General features: G+C 45.9%; 1 protein-coding gene across 8 annotated transcripts in view; it reads right to left on the reverse strand.

Annotated features, from left to right (window-relative positions):
• Positions 1-25,404, reverse strand: part of LOC144699643 (putative uncharacterized protein MYH16) — a 298,882-nt gene that overhangs the window by 196,988 nt on the left and 76,490 nt on the right. For 3 of the 8 annotated variants that reach the window (XM_078570740.1, XM_078570741.1, XM_078570738.1), the window contains exon 1: positions 184-537. The exons of 2 other annotated variants lie outside the window; for them this stretch is intronic. Coding sequence is in view for 3 of the 6 variants with exons in the window: in XM_078570734.1 (XP_078426860.1) it covers positions 634-771 (138 nt within the window). In the remaining 3 variants the exon portion in view is untranslated. Of the gene's footprint in view, positions 1-183; positions 538-633; positions 962-25,404 lie in introns of those variants that run through there. 3 more of the 8 variants (XM_078570734.1, XM_078570732.1, XM_078570737.1) reach the window with 2 other exon arrangements.

The raw sequence follows: 25,404 nt of genomic DNA on the forward strand, positions 1-25,404 counted from the left end.
ATTCATTGAAAAAACATTTACAGCTTCCCACCTTTGTCTCTTTTGAAATATGTCGGCAATACGTCACAGGGCAACTAAAGGGTTAAACAATGCCTCACCACAATTTCTGAAAGACTCCATCAGTATTAACAACTTTGGTCTGCCGCACCAACTCTCAGGTATGAGTGGCAGAATTAACCTTACCTGAAAGTCAAAAAATATGCTTCAGCCTCGACCTGATAGCTCGAACTCCAATCCTCTGCCTAAAGCAGGTTGTAATGTTTGATTTTTCATCACATATTGAAACCATTGCGACTTTTAATGACCTTCATTTAAATGGATAAGGTTAAGAGTTCCTAAGAAACTATTTTGTCATGCAAAATCCCAAAGAGTTAAGTTCTCAATGCTCAAGGGAGGCTGAACTTGTACCTACAGAACAACTAACAAGCCAACTGTGTTCAATTACAGTGTACCTCACTAGCAAGCTTCATGCAATCTGCTTCAAGTTTTCTTTTCCTCCAAAGGCTTTTTCATTGGCCAATGTTACAGTGGGTTTGAACAGTGTGTTCATTCTTCCACACAGGCTAGGTAAAAGGGATGAAAGAAAGCAAGTTGTTGCAAAGGGGGAATTTGCAAGTGAAAGGGAATACATACAGCAGCTATCCTCTCCTCCAGGGTCACGCTGTAGTTATCCCAGTCTAGATCTTCTTCTGTCTCCAGCTCCACTCCGTCGGCTGCTTCTGACTCATCGGACAGAGACCGTGATCTCCGCAAGCTCCGAATTCTTGACATTACTTGGCTGCCTAGCTTTGAGCCTCCGACTTCAAAGTGCACACCTGCCTGTCTGGCTGCCGAGTGCTGAAACAGCAGGGCAAGGCTCAGCTTGATTTACTGAGCGGAGAGCACTGTGTCGGAAGTCTCCTGCGTTAGAACGGCGGCTAGCTTCTCCCTGCAGCTACACCTTACAGCTCAACCCTCTGTTATTTTTTTTCCCTCTTGGTTGATCTTTTTCTGCAGACACCTTGGCTTTCCCTCCCTCTCTGCTCACTGCCTTGAACGTGTGCCATCAGAGTCTAACAACCACTCTGCTATTTGACACTTTCACTTGCCACAGACAGTGAGGCACAGCAAGCTGACTCAGCACCTCACTAAATGAGACTGGTCGTCAGGAAAGTAATTGTTGTCAGTATGAGCTCCGGTGTCCCTATGGACCCCACACTCTACATAGTTTCCTTTTTGTTGCATTCTATCAACCTTCAACTTTGTTGCAGGTGTTCTATTCGTAAACCAAGTTTCCCACCACAGATGCCTTTTGGCCACGTTATTAAGAATAGAACAACTCGATGTTTAGAGGCCCAATGAATCAATAGGTGGCAACTTAACTGCGAACTTCATTGGTAACAAGAGAACAGAATATCCCCTGCCTACACCAACTCCACCTGTAAATTCCTGATGTGTTTCTATGGATAGTTTTTTTTTCCTCTCAAAAAGCAGGATTTATATTATAGCAGGAAAGAAACCAATATTCCACATATATTATTTCCCGGAAGCAAATACCTGACAACATATGAATCTACTTTATACTTTCAACAGCCTATTGTTTTTTTAAAAACCACATTCCCATGTGTTTCAGGAGAGTGTAGGAATGAGATCCTCGCACCCTGCTTTTATGCATTATTAATTTTGGCCCCATTAAAATGTACTTTGTGATCGTGAATGTGTTACTATCAAAGCAAAGGGCAATGGTCAACGAGTGTTTTTATGGCTAGAAGGCTGTTTCCACTGGGGTTCCGCAAGACTCAGTAATGGGTCTCATGCCACATATCAATGATTTAAAACTTAAGTGTAGGGACCATGATACAAAAGTGATACAAAAAAATGGCCGTGTGGTTGATTGTGAGGAAGAAATCGTAGACTGTAGGAAGATACCAAAGGATATCAACTTTAGTGCCATAGCCTACAAGATTGTAGATGGGATTAGGCTTGATAACTAATATAAAAGCACCCTCCCATGCAATTGCAGAAGGTGCAACACCTGCCCATTTACCTACTCCTTCCCTACTGTCCAAGGTCCCAAATGCTCCTTTCAGGTGAAGCAACACCTCCTTCAATTGGTCTACTGTATTCGCTGACCCCCAATGCAGTGGTCTCTACACTGGGGAGACTAGACACAGACTGGGTGGCCGCTTTGTGGAACACCTTCACTTAGTCCACAAGCATGACCCAGGCCTTCCTGTCGCTAGCCATTTGAACACACCATCTTGCTCTCATGCCCACATGGCTGTCCTTGGCCTGTTGCAATGCTCCAGTGAGCCCAATGCAAACTGAAGGAACAGCACCTCATCTTCTGATTAGGCACTTTACAGCCTCTTGGACTTAACACTGGGGTCAACAACTTCCGACCATAAACTCTCTCCTCCATCTTGACCCCTTCTTTAATTCAATTTCCTTTCTCCAACACCCACCCCACCACTCCACCCAAAGGGCTATCTGTCACTTATTTTCATGTTTTGCTTTCAAAGAGCACTGACCCTTGTCCTGCTATTAACACATTCTGCTCTTACCTTTATACCACTATCAGCACCTGCTTTAGTCTTTAACACCACAATTAACACTCCCTTTGCCTTGTGTCCATGACACCTTTATCAAATCTCTCCTGAGCTCCCATCTGTCCCTGACCTTCTATTTTGCTCCATCTGCTCCACGTCCTCTTAAACAGTATGAAATCCATCACATTTCTATCTTTCTTCAGCTCTGAAGAACAGTCATAGGGACTCAAAATGTTAACTCTGTTTTGCTCTCTACAAATACTGCCAGACCTGCTAGGATTTCCCAGCATTTTCTGTTTTTATTTTAGGCTTGATAACTCTTTTTTGTTTGGCTCTTTTTTGTTCAGACATGCTGGGCTGAATGGCCTCCTTCTGTGCTGTAAACACTCTACGTTTCTATGAATGCAAGTTAGGTAAACTCTGGAAAATGGGAGGGTTTGCTATTCAGGGTTAACCTCAAAGCAATGACTGGTCACCGTTGAGGTGCTACAACTGGTGTTAGCCTCTTTGTCCTGGGGAAGGGAAAATAATTCTGATCCCAATTGCCATCCAGTGACCCATTGTCCTGAGGCATACTTGATCAGAGGCTTGGCTATGAGTCCCCAACAGTCAATTAGCCGGCGACTATGGGAGAACATTTCAATGCTATGGGGAAAGAGCAAAGGAGTGGGAATAGCTGGACGGCTCTTTCCAAGTGTTGACAGAGGCAAGTTGGGCCGAATAGCCTCTGTTGGTGTTGTAAGATTCATTGACTGACTATACTAGACTCACGTACAGAGAACAGGCATTTGGGTGAGGTGCTGGGGGGAGGTAGTACTGTCAGGAGGGGAAGGGGTAAAAAAGAGAAAAAGTGAAGGAAGAAAATCCAGTTCTTCCAACTGATAGTTTAAGATACAGTGCTTGAGTATCTGAATCATATCACCTCGAAATTGTTCTGCACAGTGCCCATTTTATTAAGGCTCCAGTATGGCGGGCAGGAAGTGTTGCAAACCTTCCAAACCAGAAGTGGGCCTCTTGCCATATTAAGGACAAAAGATATGAGTCCTTTATCCAGGCCAGAAACAGGCATAAGGCCCTCTCCCAAGATTGGTTTCCATTTGGGGAGTCCTCATCCCAACTCCACATTAAAGGAACCAATTACCACCACACTTCCTGATCCCTCACCCTCACCCCATTGCCATCATTCCCATACTAAGGGAGGGCTACGCTGTTGGAAGTGCAGTCTTTTGGATGAGGTGTTAATTTCAGGCCAACCCTGCCCTCTCAGGTGAATGTAAAAGGTTGCATGGGACCATTCAAAGAACAGCACAAGAGTTCAGGAAGAATAAAAAAGCAGAGTATTACTTAAACTGAGAATGACTGCTGAGTTCTGAGGTGCAGGGGGATCTGGGTGTTCTAGTGCATGGGTCACAAAAAGTTAGTATGCAGGTACAGCATGTAATCAAGAAGGCTAATGGAATGCTATCCTTTATTATGAGAGGGATTGAACATAAAAGTGAGGATGTTATGCTTCAGTTACACAGGGCATTGGTAAGACTACATCTTGAATACTTTGTGCAGTTTTGGTCCCCTTATTTAAGGAAGGATGTAAATGTATTGGAGGCAGTTCAGAGAAGATTTACTAGATTGATACCTGGAATGAGCGGGTTGTCTTATGAGGATAGGTTGGACAGACTGGGCTTGTTTCCACTGGAGTTTAGAAGAGTGAGGGGTGACTTGATGGAAGTGCATAAGATCCTGAACGGTCTCGACAAGGTGGATGTGGAAAGGATGTTTCCTCTTGTGGGTGAGTCCAGGACTAGGGGGCACTGTTTTAAAATTAGAGGTCACCCTTTTTGGACAGAGATGAGAAGAATTTTTTTCTCTCAAAGGGTTGTGCAGCTTTGGAATTCTGCCTCAGAAGGCGGTGGAAGTGGGGTCATTGAATATTTTTATGGCAGAAGTAGATAGATTCTTGTTAGGCAAAAGAATCAAAGGTTATCGGGCATAGATGGGAATGTGGAACTTGAAACACAAACAGATCAGCCATGATCTTATTGAATGGTGGAGCAGGCTCAAGGGGCCGGATGGCCTACTCCTGCTCCTATTTTGAATGTTCGTATGTTCTCCCTGGTGTCATGGTCAATATTTCTCCCCAAACCATCACTTAAAACAGATTAGTGAGGGAGCTTGTTGTGTGCAAATTGACTGCCACATTCACTACATGACAACAGTGATTGCATTTAAGAAAGTACATCATTGGCTGCAATGAACTTGGGGATTTCCTGAGGTTGTGACAGGTGCTATATAAATGTAAGCCTTTTTATTCTTTGTTTCTTTTTCTTCCCTTCATCTATTTCAGCACAGATCAAGGATTAAAGAAGGCACCTCCCCATAGCAGTGCCATACTAAGCAATACATTGGCCCACTGAATTATTGGGATCCTTATTTCAGAAAGATTCATCTTTTTCAGAATGTTCAGCTGTAGATTTGCACAGACACAGTTAGGCACCAAATTTCTCATTAAATGTTTTAATTTAGAAATACAGGTCTTTGGTCTTCTGATTTACAAACATAAGCTCATCTCAGAATTAAAGTCACCAAGAAACTAGATCTTAGTGATGCAATTCCTTGATTTGCTGCACCATTGCATATGAGACTCATCTGCATCCACATCACTAACGCAACATCATTGCAGACAACTAGGTCTGTATTGTCCACCAGTCTCTTGGCTGACCAGGAATCCAGCCTGCTCTTACTGCCTGCCATTGACACATCATGGTATGATTTCCAAATTAATTTAATTTTCCTGTTTGGCTGCATTATGGATGCACCTTCCTTTGTCATCAAGGCCAGGATTTTATGGCCCCTCCTGCCCACTGGGATATTACGGTCCTGCCGAACTGAATGGAGGTTTAAATGGCTTGCCGCATCTGTCGTGGGGAGACATGCTGCGGGGCCATAAAATCCTGGCCCAAGTTCTGGAGTGGGACATGAACCTAGGGCTTTTGGCTCAGAAGCAGGGATGCTACCCACCGCATCACAAGACCTCCCTCGTGGGTTTAGGAAAGGGGCAATCGGCCACAATTCTCACTCCTGTGATCCCCCGCTCAGAAGCGCGGGTGTACAAATATCGGGATTGGGGGAGGTGTAGATTTCAATGCGATGCCTAGTTCACAACCGAGTAGCTTGCTCAGCCCACATGATGAACCACCTATGGGCTAGCAAGATGCCAGCAAGTCGCATCCCATTCTGGACAGGGAGCAGAAAATTGGCAAGTAGAAAGTACAACTTGCAGTAGAAAGTGCACCTTCTAAAGCCGTGTAATTTTCTACTTGATTGAAACAATTAGAACCGAAAACTTCATCTCTGCCAGATGTTGTCCGCTTCCATCCAAAGATCAGATAAGGAACTTGAAAGTTGCAGGCAAGCTGCAACACATTTTCAACAGGGAATGAGGGAAAAAAAAACTTTTGATGATAAAGTACAGTTCATTGGGGCCACAATGTCCAATTAACCACCTCCCTCCTATCACCTAGAGGGACTTGGGATGTTCCAATTTGCGTTACCCCCTATGAGGTAATGTTATAGAGTGAAAATCTGATGGAGATCTGGAGGAGGAAAAAAAACTGTTTGATAAAAATTAGCGCGTGCTGTTCTACGTCAGTTCTGCAGTTTTAGAAACATTTAACCATTAGGCAGTCATATTTTCCAAAGAAATTCCACACTGCTTACAAGTTTTATCACAATAGTTTTCCATCAGTTTTCCTCTCCATTGTAGCTCTCCCGTCCCCTTCTCAAAGGTGGTGACTCATGCTGGAGTGAGTTTTCTTACATGGCTACCCCACAGTGGTGCATCATCTAAATGGCTGTTCTTATTGGCTCCCAGCCCAACATCCCTTGATTTTAAAATCGTTCCATGGCTTCACCCCTCCCTGCCTTTTATAACCTCCTCCAGCTCTACAACCCTCTGAGATCTCGGCAGTCCTCCAATTCTGGCCTTTTGTGCGTTCCCCTCTTCCTTCACCCCTACCATTGACTGCCTGGGCTCCAAACTCTGGAACTCCTTCCCTACACCTGTCCACCTCTCTAGCTACCTCTCAGCCTTGAAGAGACTCCTTAAAAACTTAATAGCAGCTCCTTACATGCCTCGGTGTCAAATTTTGTCTGATGACATTTCTGAGAAGCGGCTTGGTACGTACATGTTAAAGAAGCTACATAAATACAAGTTGTTGTTCTTCATGGGTGAACCTGCACAGTGTGGGAAGGCTGGTTAATCATTAGAAAACCTCACAGCCAAGCCCTTTGCTGAATGTCCTCACATATACATTTCTGCAAGAGCACAGAGAGCGACCAGGACTAACCCAAATGACTTATCCCCTCCCTCATCTGTGTGTCCTAAAGCCTTTTGCTGCTGCTTGAGGTGACATCAGCTAACTCACTCTAGGCCAGAGTTTGAACCAAGGTTCTTTATACACTCTGTGACCCTTATGGCATTAACTGTATAATATATAACTAATATTAGTATAGCTGCACAGAGGAACCATTATGTCCTGGAGTCATTGTATACAGTTAAACAATAACTAAGATATTAACTTATATAAATTAAATGCCATCAGTAAGGATCAGTTTGAAGTGTATCTCTGATGCTCAGTGGATATGCAAAACTATTGCGCTCCTATTTGAAGGCACAGCCAGGAAAAATAAAACAAAGATAATTAACAATAAAGAACTCACACAGACTGTGTCACACATCTAGGGCACACAATCGTCAATGAATTCACCTCACAAACCATTGGTGGACTCCATTGCTTAATTTATAGAGAAAAGACAAGCCCTTTCCCAAACCAACTTTTAAAGTAAATTGCATGTAAAATAAAGATGAAAAGATGTCCTTTAATATAAAGCGCCTTTCATGACCTCAGTACTTCACAGCCAATTAAGTGCTTTGGAAGTGTGGTTTGCAATGTAGAAAATGCAGCAGTTAATTAGCACACAGCACGCTCTCCCAAATAGCAATGTGATAACAACCAGCTGATCTGTTTTAGTGATGCTGGTTGCCTGATAAATATTAGCCAGGACACAGGGGAGAACTCCTTTGCTCTTCTTCAAAGAGTGTGATGGGATGTTCTACATCCACCTGAGAGGCAGACACGGCCTTGATATAATCTCTCTCTGAAAGGTGACACTTCCGACAATGCAGCACTCCCTCAGGTAATGCTGACGCTGGGGTAGATTTTTATCTTTACTGTCTTGGCATTAGAGTAGAAAAGTTAGAGTTGTAAGCCCACGACAGCATCAGTCCAATTTCCCTTCTGTTAACAAGCAAGTTCTGTTATGAACATGGGCTTCACCCTGGGAGAGTCTTGTCTCTGCCCTCTGCTGAATCCATGCTTAAAGCCCATGCGGTGCAGACAAACATCTGCCTCAATATCGGTAACTGCAAATAACCACCAGTTTACCTCAATCAACGCCCTCTTCAAAGATATCATATCATTAAGGTAATGAAAGGAGAATGCACATTCTGAACCTGAACCAAAGTACTAGTGTAACCTAACATGTCAAAGCATAGTGTAGAGATCACCCATTAATCAACAGGAATGCCAATCAGCCCCTGCCAGTAAAATAAATCCATAAAAATTGTCAGACAAGATTTAGCAAGTAAAAACCACAAATATATAGCAGAAATGCTGGATTGAAAAAAATAGACTGACAAACCACATCAAAAGCCATCCACAAATCATGCTCTGTAGATAAAAATGACAATGCTCTGTTGTGTGCACATTGGCTACAAAGTAATATAAATATACACTTAAAATACGAGGGCTATAAATTCCCAGCACTGTAAATAGAACATCAGTTGATTTCATTGATTTTTTTTTTCCCAGCCCAAAGTACTTAATTGCAAATGTGATAAATTAAATTTCATAATTGTGCAATCTTTAGAAAAATCTTCCGGGCTTCAGTCCAAGTCTTGATCAATACACGCTTCAGAGATTTTTAAGAGAACTGGTTTTCCTCAGCCCAGACTTGTAAATACTTGTTTATTTTATTGCTTCCTGCTTCTCCAAGGAGACACAGTATGATCGCAAGCTAGGCAAGGAATCTGGTTAATGCATATTGGACAAAGCAGTGTCAAGCATCCCTGCTCAGCTGAATTGGCTTGAATTAGTTTATAATAGGACGTTAGTTTATTTAAAGGCAAAATTGAAAGCTCATTCAGTAGATATTTGCTCTGCCTGAGATTAACCTGACTGGCTCTTCGTCTGTACAGCAGTAGTATTTTCTAACCACTTCTCACAGTAATCGGGGTTGATTTTGGTCTGGGCCTGTGACCGGGCTCAGACATGGCACTAAGCAACCAGCATGCGTCCTGACTGACTGGCCCAAGGGCCTCATCAGGGTACTTAGTGGATACTGCTAGCATTGATCGCACCTCCACAGACAGCTCACTCGGTAGAAGACATCAATGGTCCTCAGCTAAGTTCAAGTGGAGGAGGGTGGGGTTGGAGCAGTTGTTGAGAGGGGTGGGTGTCGGAGGGGGGTGGGGAATGGGGGCGTTGGACAATTATAATTCCAGTAGAGTCAGGGAAGCACTCCTGGTTCTCTAGAAAGGTTTACAAATTTTCCACTGCAGAATGATTTCATTAGGGCCAACACCTGCCCTACTTTTCCCTGTTAAATTTCAAAACAGGCTCCTTCAAATCTGCCCATAATTTAGAGATAAGGGGGCTCACACTGTTTTGGGCATCAGGCCTGGATGCTTAGAAAGAAACTCCATAAATTTAGTAGTGACACCACTGCTTGCGCAGACTGGGTGTAGGCCATCCCACAGTTAAGTTGCTGTGCTTTCCACTCATTTTACATCCAATAAATGGGTCAGTGGGTCAAGGAAAATCCAAGACAGTCATTAGCCATTGACACCAGATTGGTCACAGACCAGCTGGATATTGTGGGAGTGGAATCCCTTTCAGTTCCAGTAGAAAGCGGAGTTAATAAAACAATGGACATGTGTTCAAAGGCACCATATACCATGGGGAAGCCTGCAATTCTCATGCTCACTCCATCTGCTAGACTCTGGCAACAGGAAATGAAATGAAGTAATCTCTCTCTGAATTGAGTATCTTGGTGATCTCCTTTATACAACAGTAGACTGCCAACCGGGAGATGCTGTTCACATCTTCACCAGCAGTCTTGAAGGAGCCAGGCAAATATAAGTTCATCACCGTGGTCTCCTTCAATGTCACTAATGTGGTCCTTGCCCTGCTCTGAGGTTGCAGTTATAGCTGCAGCTGTTGACATTCAGTGAAGCACAGGTATCTCAAACATTGGTAATTCTGAGGTTCAGGGAAGAGAATTGCTTCCTGAACACCATGGGTGGATATGATTCATGCTGAGTGGCCTCCTTGCTCTCTTCCTTCTCCCTCTTCTAGCAGCTTGACTTGCTCTGGGTGGCCTCTGCTCATTCTCCCAGTCATGCTGGATTCCAAGAGGACCCGTGTATGGGGGCAATTGGTTCGTGCAGAAGCCTTGAAGTCAGCACAAATTACTTCAACACTGTCACTCCATTCACTGTGGAGTCTTTCAACTTGAAACAACTATAGAAAACACCAGAAACATGTAGAATTGTAGCAACAACCAAAATTAATCATTTAGCACTTTAAGTTAGATTTAGGATAGTTATCGAAAAGGATAAGGTTGGGCCAGAAATAAAGTTCTAAACTGGGAAAAGGCTAATTTTACTAAGATGAAATGCGATTTGGCCCAAGTGGACTGGGAGCAGCTACTTGCAGATAAAACTGTGTCAGAGCAGTGGGAGGCATTCAAGGAGGAAATAGCAAGAGTACAGGGCAAATATGTTCCTGTAAAGACAAAGTGGGGGACCAAGTCCTGAGAACCCTGGATTTCAAGGGACATAAAAGTTAAGATTAACAAAAAAAGAGAAGCTTATGGCAGATACCGAGGGCTCAATATAGCAGAGTCCCTAGAGGAGTATAAAAAGTGAAGGGGGGATCTTAAGAAGGAAATTAGGAAAGCTAAGAGAGTGCATGAGAAAGCATTGGTGGGTAGAATAAAGGAAAACCCAAAGGGGTTTCTTAAATATATAAAGAGCAAGAGAATAACTAGGGAAAGAGTAGGGCCAATTAGGGACCATAGAGGTAATCTGTGTGTGGACCGGGAGGACGTGGGTACAGTCCTCAGTGAATACTTTGCGTCGGTTTTCACAATGGAAAAGGACAATGCAAGTATAGGCATTGGGGGGACTGTGAAATATTAGAGGAAATTAACATACAGAGAGCGAGAGAGGAGTTAAGCCACAATTGGAATACTGCATGGAATTCTGGTCACCACATTATAGGAAGTGATTACACTGGCGAGGGTGCAGAGGAGATTTACCAGATGCTGCCTGGGCTGGAGGGTCTGAGCTATGAGGAAAGATTGGATAGGCTGGGGTTGTTTTCCTTGGAGCAATGAAGGTTGGGCGGGGCCTGATAGAGGTGTATAAGATTATGAGTGTCATAGATAGGATGGATAGGAAGGCACTTTTTCAATTTGTAGAGGGGTCAATAACCAGGGGGACTAGATTTAAGGTAAGAGGTAGAAGGATAAGAGGGGAGTTGAGGAGAAATTTTTTCACCCAGAGTGTGGTGGGAGTCTGGAACTCATTGCCTGAAAGGGTGGTTGAGACAGAAACTCTCATAACATTTAAGAAGTATTTAGATATTCACTTGCATTGCCATAGCCTCCAGGGCTATGGGCCAAGCGCTGGAAAATGGAATTACTGCAGTCAGATCTTTATTGACTGGCATGGACACGATGGGCCAAGTGGGACGTCTATGAGTCTAAATAGCTCTGGTGGGGATGTCCTTCGTGCTTTTTAACACATACTCATGTGAGTTTAGGCGAGGTGTCAGCTGCAGTGTGGAGCTCCAAATTGGCAGTACTAACATCAAATCAGCATTGCCCTTTACCAAGATGACACCCAGTGCATGTTGTGTCAGAAGTGCACATGCACCATGGATGCCATTTTGGATCTTAAGGAAACTCATGTGCCCAAGGAAAGTGCATCACTGTGTCCAATTTCTCACCTCATGGCCAGAATTTCCCCGTTGGCGTGCGGGGGCGGTCCCTGCACACCCACGCGGAAAATGACGCACGGTGACATCGGGCGAGTGTCCTGACATCACCGTGCGCCATCGCGATATTTCATTGGGCGGGCAGACATTGATCTCCGATACGCCCCCGCCATTAATTAATGGGTCACTTAAGGCCCTTGAGGTGCCAATCGACAGCGAGTTTTCGGTGCCAGTGCATCCTTTGGGTCGGTGCACATGCGCAACAGGCAGACAGGTAGTACACATTTGTATAAACCTTATCCACGGGTGGGATAAGAGAGCTCAGTGGGGTCTCGAGTGTGCTCTGTCAAATATTGTTTTTTTAAAGTTACTGATACTTGCCTGTGTGATCTGCAATAGTTCAAAAGACATACCAGCTGCTTGGTCTGGACTCACAACCTTCAGGTCAGCACTCTGCAGTGAGGAATCTTTTTTGGGCCTGCAGGTTTTGGGAAGCCTTCCTTTAGCCTGGGAATGGGAGCTGAACTCTCCACTAGAGGCACCTCCTCTGAGGAGGAAGGGGGGGCTAGAAGGAGGAGGAGGAGGCCAGGAGTCCACATTCAGCCTCCAGGGGAGCCACCTTTGGGAGGACAGGTGCAGGCACAAGGGGTGCAGGGCCAAGAGGTTGTCCAAGGTGGAAGGGGCCATGAAGGTGCCACTATCCTGCTGCCAGGGTATACAGGCGGCGAAGCAGCTACCTCAATATGACTGAGGTGCAGTGCCAAAGGAGGCTCCAACTGTCAAGGAAGACCGTCAACTATATCTGTCAGATGATTGGCCCTGAGATCTCTCCTAACTGTGTGGGTGATCACCCCATGCCAATAACTCTAAAGACAACAGCTGCCCTCAACTTCTATGCCTCTGGCTCCTTCCAGGGCTCGATGGGTGATCTTTGCAGTGTCCCCCAATCAGCTGTCCACACTTGTCTCAAGCAGGTTACAGATGCTCTGTTCAGACAGGCATTAACCTTCAACCACTTCCACTAGGGCCAGACACAGTGAGCCAGAGGCTTCGCGGCCATTGCTGGCTTCCCCCATGTCCAGGGTGCAATAGACTGTACACATGTGGCCATCAAGGCGCCAGCAGGTGAGCCCGGTGCCTTCGTCAACAGGAAGGGCTTCCACTCCATGAACGTGCAGATAGTGTGTGATCACAGGATGCTGATTCTACAAGTCTGTGCAAGGTACCCAGGCAGCTCCCACGACACCTACATCCTCAGACACTCCCAGGTGCCGGGGCTCTTCAGTGCTCCAGCCTGGCTGGATGGATGCCTGCTGGATGACAAGGGCTATCCCCTCAGAAGGTGGCTCATGACGCCTCTCAGCCATCCAAGAACAGAAGCTGAGGAGCGCTACAATAGGAGCCACGCCTCCACAAGGGCTGTGGTGGAGAGAACTACCAGTCTTCTCGAGATGCGCTGCCGATGCCTGGACCGCTTAGGGGGCGCACTCCAGTACCCCCCAGATCGTTTATCGCTGATTGTGATTGCATGCTGCACTCTCCACAATCTTGTGCTGGAAAGTGGGGACACTGTGGACGATGAAGATGGAGATGAAGGCTGTGGCTGCACACGATGAGTCAAGCAGTGAGTCCGAGGATAAGCATGCACAGGGAAATGCTGAGGGGTAGACACTGACCCAGGCATACTCCAGGGAGGCAGGGACACCCGGGAGGCTTTAATCCAACGAACCTTCAGCTAGCACACCACATTTGGACCTGCAGGATCAGCCTGGGCTGTAGGCTCGATACTCGATACCTGAGTACAAAATCTGCTTGGTGAGGAACATTAACTAAGGGCCTTGTTAATAAAGTTGAATGTCCCACAAATCACTCATAACATTTTTTGGAAACCATCCACCTGCAGAAGAAAAGAGGCTCCCTCAGCCATGGTGACATGTCTGAATTTAATATTACAACCAAAGCAACTTAAGAAAACAAAACGACAAAGGTGTTAAAAATCACACCTACTCATAAAGACCTCATTGCGGGCCAACACAAAAGCACCAGTGATAAACCCGTGGTGTGCCTAAGGTGCCTTATGTTTACGTTTTCGGGTGCTACGTCTTGGTGCTGCCCCCTCGCTGGGAGTGGCATCAGAGACAGCTGCTCACTCTGCTGTCCTGTTGGCCTCGATGACCTTGGCGGTCGCACTCTGGCCCGTGGAGCCTGTGCTGCCCCTTCCTGGGAGGGATCTGCCAGTTCCACAGCTGGCATCTCCCCAGTCATCACAGCCTCACTGGATGCAACAGACACTGGGAGAGGGGCGGAGGAGCTGCCGCCCTCATCTAGAGCATCCTGAGAGAAGCCCGCAGAGACACCAGGCAGCTGTTGCACTGACGTGAGGTCGCATTGGACCTCCCTGCTCACCGTCGATGGATGGGCACCGAGCTGGGAAACTTGGTGCCCAGACCATCCCCCACATTGTCAATGACCAGCTGAGGTCAATGCCGATGTGAGGACTTGCTGGTCCAAGCGCATCCCCAGGAAGCCCTGAGTGGTCTCCTGAAGGAGCCTCTCCACGAGAGTCGCCACTCTCTCCATGGAGGACGCATGGGTCTCGGGCATGAGGCTCATTGCTTCGTCGATAGTCCGCGTAGACTCCTCCAACATGGGCTCCAAGCCAAGCATAGCCTCATGTATCTCCACCAGATGCTTCCGCACACACTGCCGCATTTCCTGTGTTTGCTGCCTCACGGACGACTCCAGAGACACATCATCAGGCACCGACTGAGCGTGTGCCTGGTCCCCTGCAGTTCTCCGACTGCTGGCCCCATGGGCACTCTCTGTCTCTGCCAGTTCCTTCAGCGACTGTGAAGTGCCCTCATTGCTGTGCCCCAGGACACTAGCCGATGTTTTAATTCCCACCGAGGTGCTGGTGCCTGCCTGGCAGAGATGGTGTGACACTGGTGAGCCTGTGGTCTCAGGGCCCTCAGGTGTGAGAGGGGGGCCTCTGCTGCTCCTCCTCCCGGCCCTGCTCCACTGATGCTGAAAGGAAGAACAAGGACATTGGATCAGTTAATGTGGAGACAATGTCAATGTCCATCCCTGTCCCCCAGATCATTATGTGCTCATCCTTCCATAAGCAATGGTCAAGCCATGTTGCAAACTTCAATCACTGAACATTCAGCACTGCCAGGGCTGCTGGGACACTAATGGTGACCTCAGTACTGGGCAAACATACCTGCCCGCGCACCCCAGCCTCACCGACACGGGTGGACCTGGGCACATGGTGCCTCTCCAGAACGAGGGCCTCCTGCTCGAACCTGCTAATGATGGCCACCTGGGCCGGCCTATCGCCAGTCCTCACCCGCTCAGTGGCATTATGTGCATTCTTCTCCTGAAAAGGAGAGAAGAGCATTGATTAGTGCAACTTGTACCTGGATTCTCTCTGCGGAAGGCCGACCCCAACCAGAGTGGGACATATCAGGGCTCCAGTGTCTCCTCACCCCACTGCTGCCGAACACTCACACAAAGATGCTAGTCCTGTTTCCCCACCCCCTTGGCCAAATACTGCCTACAACACATTTGGCACCACACACTCTAACCTACCATAGCAAGAAGGTGCAAGAATGTGGAGCGCAGAGAGCAGCAGATCGATCGGTGCCAACGCCACCATGAAGCTCCCCTCCCAGTGTGTCATCACCCTGACTTTGACATGTCCTGGAGTTCCAGCACTGCGCCCAGGTGCACCTCCTCCAGGTTGCTCCCAAAACAGTCATGTGAGTGTCACTGTGCCACATGCTGTGGGTGCAGAACCCATCTCTTCACCATCCTCTCAGGGTGACCTCGGCATGGGCAATATCTGCTGGAGCACCCAGCGAAGGACACTTACCGTCAATGATTCAATGCAGTAACTAGACTCAGACTTGGGGGGTGGGGGGAGGCGCCGGGGGGAAGCCTACCTGCTGGGACCAATGGCAACATGGTACCCACCCTTCCTGAGCGCAACAAATCGTTGAAGTGCTTGCGACACTGGATCCAGGTGCACCCACCACGTCGCGGGAGTTCACCACCTCCGCCACCTCCTCCCAGGCACGTTTGGTCATGTGGGGGTGGGGGGGTGGTGGGGGGGGGGCCTCCTCCTCCCATCCTGAGGTACGAGGACCTCCCACCTAGCTGCCACCTCCTCGAGGAGGGCAGCAAGGCAATCATCGGAAAAACGAGGGGCACAGTGCCCCCCTGCCCTACCCTCCTGCCTGGCCTGCTCACCAGCCGCGCTCTGGGGAGCCCTCCCACTGGCCGTGATCCACAGCCTTTGAAAGGCTGCAGCAACTTTTTAAAACAGGCCGCCCGGGGTCGCCATTGGACCTGCAGTCCCGCCACCGCCGCCCACTCCCGCTGTCCTCGGGAGCCGCGATTCACGCAGGGTGGACCTTAATTGGCCTGCCCGTGTAAAATGGCGGCGCGGACCCAATCGTGGGTGGCGATCAGGGCCGTGCCCGCCTGCGCCTGCTCCTGCTCTGCCAGCCCGACAGGCAGAAAATTCTGCCCATTGCCTTTGGAAACAAAATAAACTGAGAGTTTAATCACTCTGAGCAAACATCCTCACATGTCCTGGAACTGCTCCATTGCAAACACTGAAGGTACAATTTTGGACAGAGCTGAAAACCTAGGTGACAAGCAACTCCACAAAAAGACAAGGGATGTACTGGATTGCTGTTTGCAATTGATTTAAATAGAAAACCGCAAAGTAGCTACTGATAAAAAAACTCATTTTTCCCTGTAATGAGTGCTTGCCCTACACCTTGCTTCCCCTTTAAGCACTTTAAGTTCCACGCCTCAGGGAGATTTCTGTGCTCTGAGTGCTACCAGGCACGCGTCACGCTGGGTGAGCCTTAATTGGCCTGCCCACGTAAAATGGCGCCGCACAGCTGATCACGGCTCCGCGCCCGCCCATGCCCGGTCCCAACCGGCCCACTCGGCAGGGAGAAAATTCTCCCCAATGAGTTCTGAATCACACCTCTAGCATCAGGGAGAGATAACAAGTACAGTTCAGGGCGGTAGGGAAAGTCATCTTGAGACATTCTTAATTATCTACCCCTGGCTGGCTCTATAGCAGAATTGACGCACCCTGTTTAGGAATATGGGAACATTAGGAACAGGAGTAGGCCATTCAGCCCCTCACCATTCAATTAGATCAAGGTTAATCCACATCTCAGTACCATTTTCCTGCCTCTGTTACATCATTTAGTAGCTTGGTACAACAAATCAATGCTATTGATTAACTGGACCATAGCGTTATAGTGTAGAATGCAAAGTATGTGATATATAAGCTTGCCTCATGATAACCTTTTTCTAATCAGCACTAAATGACTGCTTTGAGGAGCTTCTAACTATTCAATGTCTTCCATTGAGAGGTGCTCTAAATAGGAACGCCCTGAGGTCGTTCGAGACCAATTAGTGCCCAGCAGAGCATAGAATCTTGGATGATGAAGCACAGAAGGCCATTCAGCCCATTGTGCTTGTGGTGGTTCTTTGAATTATCCGCTTAGACCCATTTCCCAAGGCCCTGTTTATATTCAGTTCCCTTTCAAAATTCCTATCCTATATTTTCCTAATGATTCTTCAGTTGTGGATATGTTGAGGTTTTATGAGTAAAGTGATAAAATTGACGTGAGTTATTTTCAGGTGTGACTCATTGAAGTGTGGCGGAGTTTCAATTAATTTACAGGCAGATATTGAAAAAATATAAATGTAAACCCTAAATTTTGTAAAGAAAGCAATTTCATTCAAATATTGGAGCAATTCAAATGTCTAAGTTTGATTCGTGATGTTATTTCAAACCCAAATACATTTATACCTTAAATTTGTACTGCTGTCTTGTACAAACCAGGAGTGCCGAGGTTACAGAGTGCTGATTGGTCTCATCAACAACCTTACATACCTCCAAGAATGATTTTTGAAGCTAATAGCAGTAGATAGTATGTCGAAACAGGATTTATCATATGGAAGGTAACAATCTCTTCTGCACTATGTGAACTGTTAATCTGGGCTGCATTGTTTGAGGGGCTGTTAAACATTTCATTACATACGGTGAATTTGTTAAGATACTTTACCAAGTAGCCATGCTTCAATATCAAACTCGTTAACTATGTAGCAGTGGGGTGGCTGGTTAGCTCAGTTGGCTAGACAGCTAATGTGTGGTTCAGAATAAGCACTGAAAGTGTGAGGTTCAGTCCCTGAGGTAGACTTGGGGCCTGCCTCCTTGCCTTGCCTTGCCCTTTTGCAAAATCATGGTATAAGCAGCTATTCAGTGACCCTTGAATAATCAAAGATGCTACCTGAATAAGAACTATGGAGAGGCCCTGCCTAGCTCTCTCTTTAAATACATAGAAGCTTTTGCTCTCCAATTTCAAATTATTTCTAGGGGGAGAATTTTTCCTATGGTGGGCTGGCGGGCGGGGTGGGCGCAGAGCCGATTGCCGCCTGTGATTGGCTGCGCGCCACCATTTTATCCGGGCAGGCCAATTAAAGCCCGTCCAGCGAAACGTGCGGCCAGTGGCGCTCAGCGCTACCTGTGCGGGCAGGCGGGCTGGAGAGAGAGTTGGGTCCTGCACTCTTTCACACGGAGCTGCCTCAGGGAGATTGAATAGACAATAAAAAACTTTAATTGGTGATGTTAAAATTTATTTAAACATGTACCCTCATGTGACAGCGCCACATGAGTTGGGACATGTTTGTAAAGGTTGGGAAATTATTTTATCGAATTTATAAAAGCTTCAGAATAATCTTTTGCCCGTGGATGAGGTTTCCTGGTAAACGCAAAGGCTGCTTGGGCTTATCCGCTGCCCGCCAACCTTAAGGTTGGATGGGCAGCGTTCATAACTAGTTTAATTACAGTCATAATGGCTTTAATAGGCCGTTGACATTTCGGCAGGCGTGCAGCCGACTCCGGCGCACACCCTCCGAACAAAATATCACGATGATGTGCGATGACGTTGGGGCGCATGCCCGCGTCATCGTGCGTCATTTTACGCATCGGCGTGTCAGGCCTGCCCCCACACACGCCGACTGGCAGATTCAGCCCGAGGTGTGCATTTGTGTGTGCCTCTCTCTCTCTCTCTCAAATGTTTTTGAACTCCTGCGATAATAATTCATACTTTGACAGGGGCCATTAGGAACTAAGTGTCCCACTGCACCTGTGAGGTAGTGTTTTCAAATGTTTCTGCAGCTATTGACATATCCCTTTTCCAAACTTCTGAAAAATAGCCAGCGAATCAAAGAAAAGCAGTGCTTTCATCACAGGAAATGTTCTGTTTTTAAATTAATATAAAACAAAAGTAATAACCTGCAAGTAGGTCAATACATACAGAAAATATGAAAAATTCTCTCAAGACATGTTGTTCACTGTGAAATACACCTGGCCCCAGAAATCCCGTGGAGTGTTGGACCTTCAGGGCATGTAGACCTCGGTTTGAAAAACCTATAAACTACGTTTAAATGTTTTACATTTAAACCTATCAACTCATGTTATGTCCTAATGTTCTTACTATATGCTGACTGTAAAAGACAACTTCCAGAGGCAAGTCTTAACATTTTAAGAACTGAATGTTGGCCAGTTCAAAGAAAAACACAGTATGCGCCCTCTCCACATTCTTAAAGTCACGTCTAAGAGACAAACTGGATCATCGAAAAACATCAGATGAAAAGGGCAGAATTGTGACCATTTAACAAAAGCTTCATCCTTGGTTAGTCCCAACTACAGTTGTATGGATTAGTAATAGAAACTGTAGAACTGCATAACAACTGAGGTGAAATTCGGAGATGTTTTTGGAAATGGATCTTGAATTTGGGTGTTATGTGAAACCATTCTGAAGCATCAATGACTAGAGAGTTCATGCACCTCACACTTATAGCCAAGAACAATTCCTCTCCACAACAGATTTTCATTATCACATCTTACAGCTGGTCCCAGTGAGTGGGATGGGATAAAATTAGAAATCCCCACTGGAGGAAGAGGTTCAAACTCTGTAGGGTAAAGAAGCCAGTGAGAGAGTGAACCACTGCTGAAAAAAAAGAGGCACTGCAGAAACGCACACTCTGCTGGACATGACGATTCTGAGTGAGTGATGGTTTCTTAAGGAGCAGATAGATTATGAGACCAAAGGGGGGGTTCAGAACATTGGGCAAAGGTTTTCTCCCGCTTCAGAGTGGAGTCACACTCTCCAGTAATGGAGAACTGAAACTGGCAGGAGAAGTGTGGAATCAGATCTCCTTGGTTGTGCCACTAACAAAAAGACTGCTTCTTTCTGCACTTGTACACAAATGCCAAATGTAAACCATCACAAGTTAACCTGCCTAAGAAATCCTACCTGTCATTGTCTGGAACTCTCATGTGCAGCATTTGGTGCATCAATTAGACATTGAGAATTTTGTTACTTGTTGTGAGTCCATTACATCTTCTCAGAGGCTGTCTGCATTACCCCCAACTCTCCGCACTCTGGTATATGCCTAATATACAAGGAAAACAGTAGCTAAAGTGATGGTGACAGATTCAAATCGTAACTGTTGATCCTCAACAACCAATTAGCTGAAATGAGAGGTTCTAATTTTGATGAAGAATCCCCACAGGTTTGTGAGAGAGTATCTAATCTCTGCTACATGCCATTGATTAGGATCTGACAGTTGTAAGCCTATCTCTGTCTACACCAGGTATGAGCTGAGAATGGCTCATATTTCAGTATTATGGGATCAGAGGAGAATGTAAAATGCTGTCTGGAAAAGAACCAATGAAAAAAATCCCTTCATATTGTCAGAGGCATCAACAGCTAGTGGGGTGGAAATTATTCTTAGGTGCCACCTTAAAACTAGTGCCAGTATACCCCACTGGTCTGATAGTCCATTTCATTAAAGTCAATGGGGCTGAATAGCAGGAGGTGGTGGAATGGGTGGTTGATTCAATAACATCAACTTTGCATTACTACCCAAGGTAAATTTCTATCCCTATGTTCTTGGCCTCCATTAGGAGAAGACCACTTGCTCTTTGCTCAATGCAAAGCTAGAATATCCAACAGATTAGCATTCAGGGACAGAACGGATGTCAGTCAGGATAGCAGCTCTTACTAAAGTTTACCAACTCTGAAGCCTCCCGATTGACCAGCACCTAGGACTGGAGCAAATTTGAATCCATATTACTCCCTCTGGGGGCTATTTGCTAATGGGGTGTGTGACTGATGACAGCTGAACAATTCATCGTTGAATATGGAGACTCAAAATGGTAGGTCTCTGTGAGAGAACTGGAGAATAACTCTAAACTTAAAACAAAAATTCCATAAGCTATTGTTATCTACTTTTATAAATTTAGCAGGAGGGGAGTTATTTTTTTTACCCCACAGTACGCTTTAGCTTGAAGAGCCCAGTCACCCACTACATTAATGCTGGGAATAAAACCAGAACCTGTGTTACCCTTGAGTGAACATATCACATTTACTTGGGTTCCAAGGCAACTAACCCTATCGGGCTGTCTTAATACTGGTTCCATTGTTCTCCTGTTTGCAATCTTCACATGGGTCTCCAGTCAGTGTTCAGGATGGGTGTGGAACTACTCGATTACTCTGTGGTATGAAGGTCACAGAATATTTCCATTAGGAAGTCATTGTACTACATAGAAGGATTCTCAAAGGGCTAAGTTGTCCAGAAAGGGGAGGGGGAAAGGGAGGAAGGACAGCCTGGGAGATAATGTTTTGGCAGTATAGATCATCGCCATGGAGACACTAAACCAAACTTCTCTCAACTGTGATATAGTGGATTAAACTTGTGAAATAAGGTTAGGGAAGTGAAAGTGACCCCGAAAACATAGTTGGAAACTGAAAAAACATGAGAAACGCATAGAAAAAAAAAACTGTTAGTGATATTAGCCAACTAATTGCATTTGCCTACATAACAACAATGACTGCAATCGAATTTCTACGCCCGCTGGTGGAATTTATCGTGCCCGTTGGCTTTGGGCGTCATGGCGGCCGTGAGCTGACAATATAGTGGGAAGGCCAAAAATTGGTTTCACGTTGTCGTCAAAGCAGTTTACGATCGTCCACTCTGCCTGTCAATGGTGGGCTGCCTTTCCCACCGCCGGACGTTGGGAACTTAATTTTAATACATCTGCATATCATTATAAACCCTGCTCGTCGGTATCATCACCCCCTGCTGGATCATCCGGGCAATCACACCAACCTGATTCACAGCTGCACATAAGAGACATGCATTTGGCAAGCTGCACTTCACTCGGGACTTCGAGGTTTGTTTGCCTACCTTGCTTCGGGCAGCACTCGCGGCCATCAGCGCCAGGCTTCGCAGGAAACACCACATCAATTTTAGGGGGCTCAAGGGCAGGTCTCTACCTACCAGATCAGCCGTAAGGCAGGGGTGGCTTTTAAATGGCTGGAGGGCCTGGGTTTTCTTGGGGAAGGGGGAGAAGTGGCCTCAGGCAAGGGAAGATACTGCAGGGTGAGGGCTGTGCTGGGAAAGGGGGGTATCCCAGGGTATATGTGGGGGCGCATGTTGATCTGTGCCAGTGGCCTGAAGATGATGAGGAATGAGGAAGCAGTCTCCAGAGGAGATGAAGCCAGATGGAGATGTACGGGTGTGTTTGAGAGAGTGAGTGGTGATGTCCCTTGAGCTGGCAGCGAGTGAGATGTCAGTAAATGTGTTATGGGCTTGTGAATGTGTGAGTTTAGAGTGATGAAATGGTTGCCTTACCCTGGCAGCATGGTTGAGATAACTCATCCTCTTTCTGCCCTGTATGGCCAACCTTTTCTGTGCAGCATTGGCACTGGCCACCACTGCCTCTCAAGCTGGAGTGGTGACAATGATGGGCCTCCTGCAGCCGGAACGGTGGGATGGGGGTAGAGGACATCAAGGCCGACCTCCGAAAGACTTTCCAGTGACGGGTTACTGAACTCTTCTTGGCTTTCGGGGCCATGTCTTCACTGGAGCAGTCCTGAGTAGCAAACATTGATAGCTGTGTGGGCAGATGGCAGTTTAGTTTTGGCATCCAGAGAGAGGAAACAGTGAGGTAACAGTGTGACGGACAATTCAGAGGCATGTTTCCTTTGGCTGCATAATTAATGAGGCGAAAAGCCACCATTCCGGCTGGTGGGTAAAACGCCCTTTTTCCCACCCACTACTGCACTTGGTGCAAGTCTGGGATGACTCTGCCCCTCATCTTTGCTTTGGCTCCTGAGTACATTGTATTTCCCTACATTGCAATTGTGACTACACTTCAAAAGATCTTCAATGGCTGTTAAGTGCTTTGGGATGTCCTGATGTTGTGTGAGGCCCTGTAAAATTATTTTTGCTCTTTGTGCATCAAAATATTAGAAAAATAAGTTCTGCAAAAAATATAACTCTCAAAGTACACAGTTAATGCACTACACCTCACCCAATAACACTGTGTTTATTGAAAGCACAAGATGTTCTGATTTATATTTCAAGCTTCTGAATTTTTCCTGCTGTCATTTTGAGTCTGCATGCAGCCTTTGGTGCTAAAATAGGCAGCGTACTGCCTCTCCCCTATGGAGTTGAGCTTTAAATCATGAAGGAGGCAAGGCATTACTAGGATTTAATAGCTTTTTCTACAACCTTTAGCAATTCACTTGTGCTAACTTTGCTGACCTGAGGTCACCCCAGCACGCAGATACCAAGGAGGAATCCTAAATATTTACCAAGACTAAGTTTAATTTATACGGCCAAACTGATCAACCTCCTGACTTGAATCAGAGGCCCCTGAGAATTCCAAACCTATGCATCAAAAATTTATTCTCAACCTTGGGTTTAAATGCAAAGCTCCACCATCTGTGTTAATGACTCAACACATATTGCAAACGATTTAGCTCTGTATTTATGTCACTGTTTGTGGCCTTAAAGCAAAAACACTGAATTGTGAGCAGGAATGGCATCACTTAGCAAGGTGCAGGCAGCTATCAGATGCCATCCTTCCAAGTGCCACATTCATCCTGCCAAACTCCCAGGTCCTTAGGGGAGAAGGCACACGGTCATTTGGGATATTTTGTATTTTTACATTAAAGCAGTTCTGCTGATTAATTTTAACCTTACTTTGCAATATGTAGATTTTTAATCTTAGAAATGGTAATTGGTAATTAGACCTAGTCCATGAAGGGCTATCTCTCTCTCTATTAGTGGTTGGTATTGAAATGCAATCATGTACAAAAGGTCCTACCTGGTTTTCCATAGTCATGTGACCTCTGCCATGAGGCTCAAGCTGGGGCAGCTATGATACGTTCAGTCCTAATAAAGAAATTATACTGGAAGGCAAGGTACTCTTTCAGCTTGTAATATAGTGTCAGGAGTGGAGCTAAAATTGAGTTTTGAAGAGCTGGAGAGATACTGAAAGGGGAACACAGAAATGTTCAGAGCTGCAGAAAGCTGCTAATAAAAAGCACTGAAAAGGGAAGCAAACAAACTGGGTGTGTCAAAATGGTTATTAATTTTCCTCTCCCAGCTCCTGTTGAAATGAAAGGTGATAAACAATAGAACTGGCAGTTTTTCCACTTGCAATGGCAAAACTACAAGATTGCAACGTATTTAATTAACAAACCAGAGCTAATACAAATAGCAACACTTTTAACACTGGTGGGGAAGGACTGCTACAAATTGCATTCCACCCTATAGCTTTCCGAAGAACAGAAAAAACAGATGGCAGAAAACTTGAAAGCCTTAAAGGCACACTTTGAAACCTAACTGAATGCTCTGTGTTCAACATTAGGGCTCAAGACGAAAAAGAGTCGATCAGTATGTGACTGCAATAACACAACTTGCAGAATCCTGTGAATTCAGGCAATTAAAATATGATCTCATTAAAGATAGGATTTTCTTAGGCATGAGAGATCCTGCAGTGAGAGCAAGTCTACTGAGAGAGGAGAAACCTACTCTCAAGAAAGTGATTGACACATGCAGAAGCACAGAGGTTGCAAAAAGTCAGCTGGAGCACATGTTTGGCAGAGCAGACCAGGCTTTGCATTATGCTGATAGGCTTTCCAGGCCAAAAGAGCAGAACGATCATGGACAAAGGGCAGGATGCAAATACTGCGGAGGACATCACAAAAAGGAAAAGAAGGCTTGTCCAGCATGAGGAAAGCAGTGTTTTAACTACAAGAAGCCAAATCATTTTTCACACATGTTTGGCTAGAAAGGAGCAAAACAAGCCTATACAGACGGCCACTGGAGAGATATCAGCCAAAGAGCCTGACAAATCACTATACATCATACAACAGGTTTTCTCTGTCATGTCTATAGGTGATAAATGGTTTGTGACTGTTAGAACGATGACCGCAGAAGGAGTGCATCAAGCAAACATGAAGTGTCAGATAGACACTGGTGTGTCATGCAACATCATGACCTTCACAGACCTTTGTGAAGTGGCTCAACATGGCGATCCAAAAATGAAGCCCTCAAAAGTAAGGTTGAGGCTATATGATGGAACAATGCTCATACCGAGAGGACAAATTAGTCTGAGAGCCCAACTGAATGAGAAGAATAAAGATCTAGAGTTCCAGGTCATAGACGGTAAGCAAAAGCCACTCATCTCAGCATGATCACAAGTCTAAAGCTTGGACTGGTAACCCTAAACATGCCAAAAGAGATTTACAGCTTGTCGCAGCATACTAAACCGTTGTGCATCACTGACACACTGTCGAGAGCGGCATTCCCTATGAAGAAAGTTGACGATGCTAAAACAGAAAGTGAAATCTTCCAGATTCAATGTGAGGTTGCAACTTGACATGCTCTGGAAGTCATTAGCCCAGCAGAGACATTGAATCTGACAG

This window comes from Cetorhinus maximus, chromosome 24, assembly GCF_964194155.1.
Source record: "Cetorhinus maximus chromosome 24, sCetMax3.hap1.1, whole genome shotgun sequence".
In the NCBI taxonomy this organism is placed as follows: Eukaryota; Metazoa; Chordata; class Chondrichthyes; order Lamniformes; family Cetorhinidae; genus Cetorhinus; species Cetorhinus maximus.